We start from the raw sequence: 3650 nt of genomic DNA on the forward strand, positions 1-3650 counted from the left end.
ATCAGAATGATGATGGGGAAGGAATGAGAAGAAGCACTAGACCACATGTGCCCCCCAAATGGCACAAAGACTATGTTGTAGGAAAAACCTCAACCAATTTATCTGTTAAAACTGTCCCAGAAAAAATACAAACCATTGCTAATATCCCACCCAGCAATACCTTTTCTGTTTTGATGTCTGAAGTCATAAAAACCTCTGAGCCAAAATCTTTCAAACAAGCTATGAAGAAACAGGAGTGGGTTAATGCAATGAATGAGGAATTAGAAGCCTTGGATAACAATAACACTTGGGAAATAACTGATCTTCCTGAAGGAAAAAGGGCTATAGGTTGTAAATGGCTGTACAAAACCAAATACAAGCCAAATGGAGAGAAAGAGAGAGACAAGTCAAGACTTGTCATTCTAGGGAACAAGCAAGTGTATGGTGTTGACTATGACCAAACATTTGCACCTGTGGCAAATATGACCACTGTAAGGTCTCTGCTTGCTGTTGCTGCTCTCGAAGAGTGGATTGTGCATCAAATAGATGTCAACAATGCATTTTTACATGGTGAATTGCAGGAAGATGTGTACATGAAGTTACCTCAAGGGTATACAGGAATTGGAAGCAGAGTGAGTGTTCAAGGAGAGGGGGAGCAAACTGACCAGAAAACTGACAAAGTTTGCAAACTAAAGAAGTCTTTGTATGGACTTAAACAAGCCCCTAGATAGTGGTTTGCAAAATTGAGTGGAGCCCTGAAAAGCAATATGTTCCTGCAGTCAAAATCAGATTACTCCTTGTTCACTAAGAAAAGAGGGAAAAGCTTGACAATGATCCTAGTCTATGTTGATGATCTGATAGTTGCTGGAAATGACATGAAGGAAATCAATGAAGCAAAGATGTTCCTTGCATCTCAGTTTAACATGAAAGACATGGGTGAATTGAGATACTTTCTTGGAATTGAAGTAGACAGAAGTGAACAAGGGATGTTCTTGTCTCAAAGAAAGTATATCACAGATATACTGGAAGAATATGACATGATGAATGTCAGACCTCTCAAGCTTCCCATGGATGCACATCTAAAACTGAGAGTTGATAGTGGAAATGTCATGGCTGACCCTGAACCATATCAAAGGCTAATAGGCAGACTCATCTACCTCACTATCACAAGACCTGACATATCCTTTACAGTTCATGTGCTAAGCAAATTTATGCACAAGCCAACTGATGTTCACTATCAGTGTGCTGTAAGAGTTCTAAGATATTTGTCAGGGACAATTCAACAAGGAATTCTCTTAGCATCACAAGGAAGTGCTGAACTCAAAGCCTACTGTGACAGTGACTGGGCAGGATGCCAAAGCACTAGAAGATCTACATCAGGATTTTGCATTCTCCTTGGGAGATCTCCAGTCTCTTGGAAATCAAAGAGACAGTCTACAGTTGCAAAAAGTACTGCGGAAACAGAATACAGATCAATGGCATTGACAGTGTGTGAAGTGATGTGGCTCAAGGAATTGCTGAAGGATCTGGGAATGTCAAAGCTAGGCACAACATCCATATTCTGTGATAATCAAGCTGCATTAGCTATTGCAGCAAATCCTGTGCATCATGAGAAAACAAAACATGTTGACATTGACTGTCATTTTATTCGAGAAAAGTTCAGTGATGGGATCATAGCTCCTACCTATGTTCACAACTCTCAACAACTTGCAGATATGTTTACTAAGATTCTCTCGGTTGAACAAATGAATCAACTAATGACCAAGCTTGGAGTTCAGCCTCAGTCTTCACTCTCAGCTTGAGGGGGAGTGATGAAATAGAGAGTAGGAATCAAGCCTTAATATTGTTTGTCTGCTAGTGTTGCAGGGTAGTTTTTCCTCTTTTGTCTTTTGTTGCATGAGCTGTAAGTTTTCTAGTGGTTTGTCACTAGGGTTGTGTAGCAGGGTGTCATATATAAGGCACAGAAATGATTGTAGCTGTGATTCAGAAAAAATTCACACAAAAATGACTAAATGAAAAGATCCTGCTCTCATCATATTGGCTGATGCTGCTATTCTGTTTTTGCTAAAAATCGTGCCTTTATGTTTCTCATCAGAGAACAAGAGGATAGACAAAAAAAGAACATGATTTAATTCTCGAGTCGTGTTTGGAGGTTTGTGGCCAATTTAACGGCGGAGCCATTAATTAATAAGGTGCATGAAATGTCAACCGACATCCATGTATAATTTAGTTCTATGTCTTAAAAAGTTATCTATACGATGTAAATAAATTATACACGTATTTATTTGACACTTCATGCATGGTCATAAAAATCGACCCCCATCTTCAAAATCTTCATAACTCCATTTGCCACATATAAAATGTGGGCGATATATGTTTCAAAACTACTCACTTCATTTTAAGGGGCCAATATGATCATATGTATCCATAAAAACTTCAAGGCATGATGAGGAGTGAACAATTTGTATAGCATATTTCAACTTCGACAATTGACCCCCACCTTATTTCAAGTGGAGAAGGCTGGAGCGCATGAGCTTTGCAAATTTATGGAAAAGCATTATTTGTTACACCTTTTATAAACTCTAATAATACTTTGGTAAGCTTTTTACCGTTTATTTACCCCCACAATATATAAGTCAATAAGTGTTACAATGGTACAATATTATTGTACCCTACACATTTCTAGTATGTTTCAAGATATTTCATTTGCTCCATTATACTTGCAATAATATATTAATATGCATATTGTCTCACATATTTTTGTTTGACTATCTATAGTGATTGATATATAAGGTAACAGATAGTTAAGTGAAATCTTATTAATTTCAATTCAATGTATTTTTTATAATATCAACTTGTTAAGGTTTGCAATTATCGTTGTAATTTCTGCTACTCCTTTTTACGCGACTTGCAACATAATTCCTAGGTAAATAGAGAAGATACATGTACAACTTATCAAGAGTTTGATGATCTGACTCACTCCTCTTACTAGTGTTCTTTAAGTAACGACAAAAAAATACAAAAACATGGATCATGCATATCTTAAGATGGATCTACAAGAACGAAAAACTAAACAAAATGAGGTAAGTGCAAGGGTAAAAGTGATGAAAAGATACGAATCTATATGTAATAATAGGTGGGCCGTTATTTTCTTGTGTATCTATCTTTTGATCACTTTCTATGCAAGAGTGATCACCATTACTATTACTTTGGCCCATGCTAGATAATCTTAGCAAATAGAGCCAAATTTTTAAAGACGGAGTATTGATATTATGGTCTTGGAAATTAAAATTAGGATGTTTGTAATTTACTCCATACATGTATATATCTACGAGAAAGAAAAAGAATGATTATTCTCATCAATTTTTCCTATATTTTAAACTTGCATCATCTTGTTAAATTAATTGACAGTCTGACACACCATACAACTAAGTGACTTCCTCGCATTTAATATTTTTTGAATGTAGATAAATATGAAACTGTTGCTACCATGACGGAATATGCCTATAAATCATTTTGAATGTAGACTTTTTATAGCATAAACATATCTATCATTTTCATGCCTTACATAGCTTAGCAAATAGTACGACTTAGTGGTTGAAGTGTCACTTAGATTTCCTTATGATGAGATTGACTGCTTTTAAAACCTTTTTTCATTAGCCAAATTGGCT

The 3650-nt window shown here is 36.1% G+C and overlaps 1 protein-coding gene across 1 annotated transcript; it reads left to right on the forward strand.

Annotated features, from left to right (window-relative positions):
• The first annotated feature begins 809 nt into the window (after positions 1-809).
• Positions 810-1781, forward strand: LOC110702318 (uncharacterized mitochondrial protein AtMg00810-like). The gene has a single exon (XM_021880021.1). It carries the CDS (start codon positions 810-812, stop codon positions 1779-1781), a length of 972 nt encoding a protein of 323 aa, XP_021735713.1.
• The last annotated feature ends 1869 nt before the right edge of the window (positions 1782-3650 follow it).

The sequence above is a fragment of the Chenopodium quinoa genome, unplaced genomic scaffold (assembly GCF_001683475.1).
Source record: "Chenopodium quinoa cultivar QQ74 unplaced genomic scaffold, ASM168347v1, whole genome shotgun sequence".
NCBI classification, from domain to species: domain Eukaryota; kingdom Viridiplantae; phylum Streptophyta; class Magnoliopsida; order Caryophyllales; family Amaranthaceae; genus Chenopodium; species Chenopodium quinoa.

Bases quoted from the DNA above. Each gene is read 5' to 3' on its own strand.
- LOC110702318 (XM_021880021.1), top strand. From the start codon at position 810: ATGATCCTAGTCTATGTTGATGATCTGATAGTTGCTGGAAATGACATG.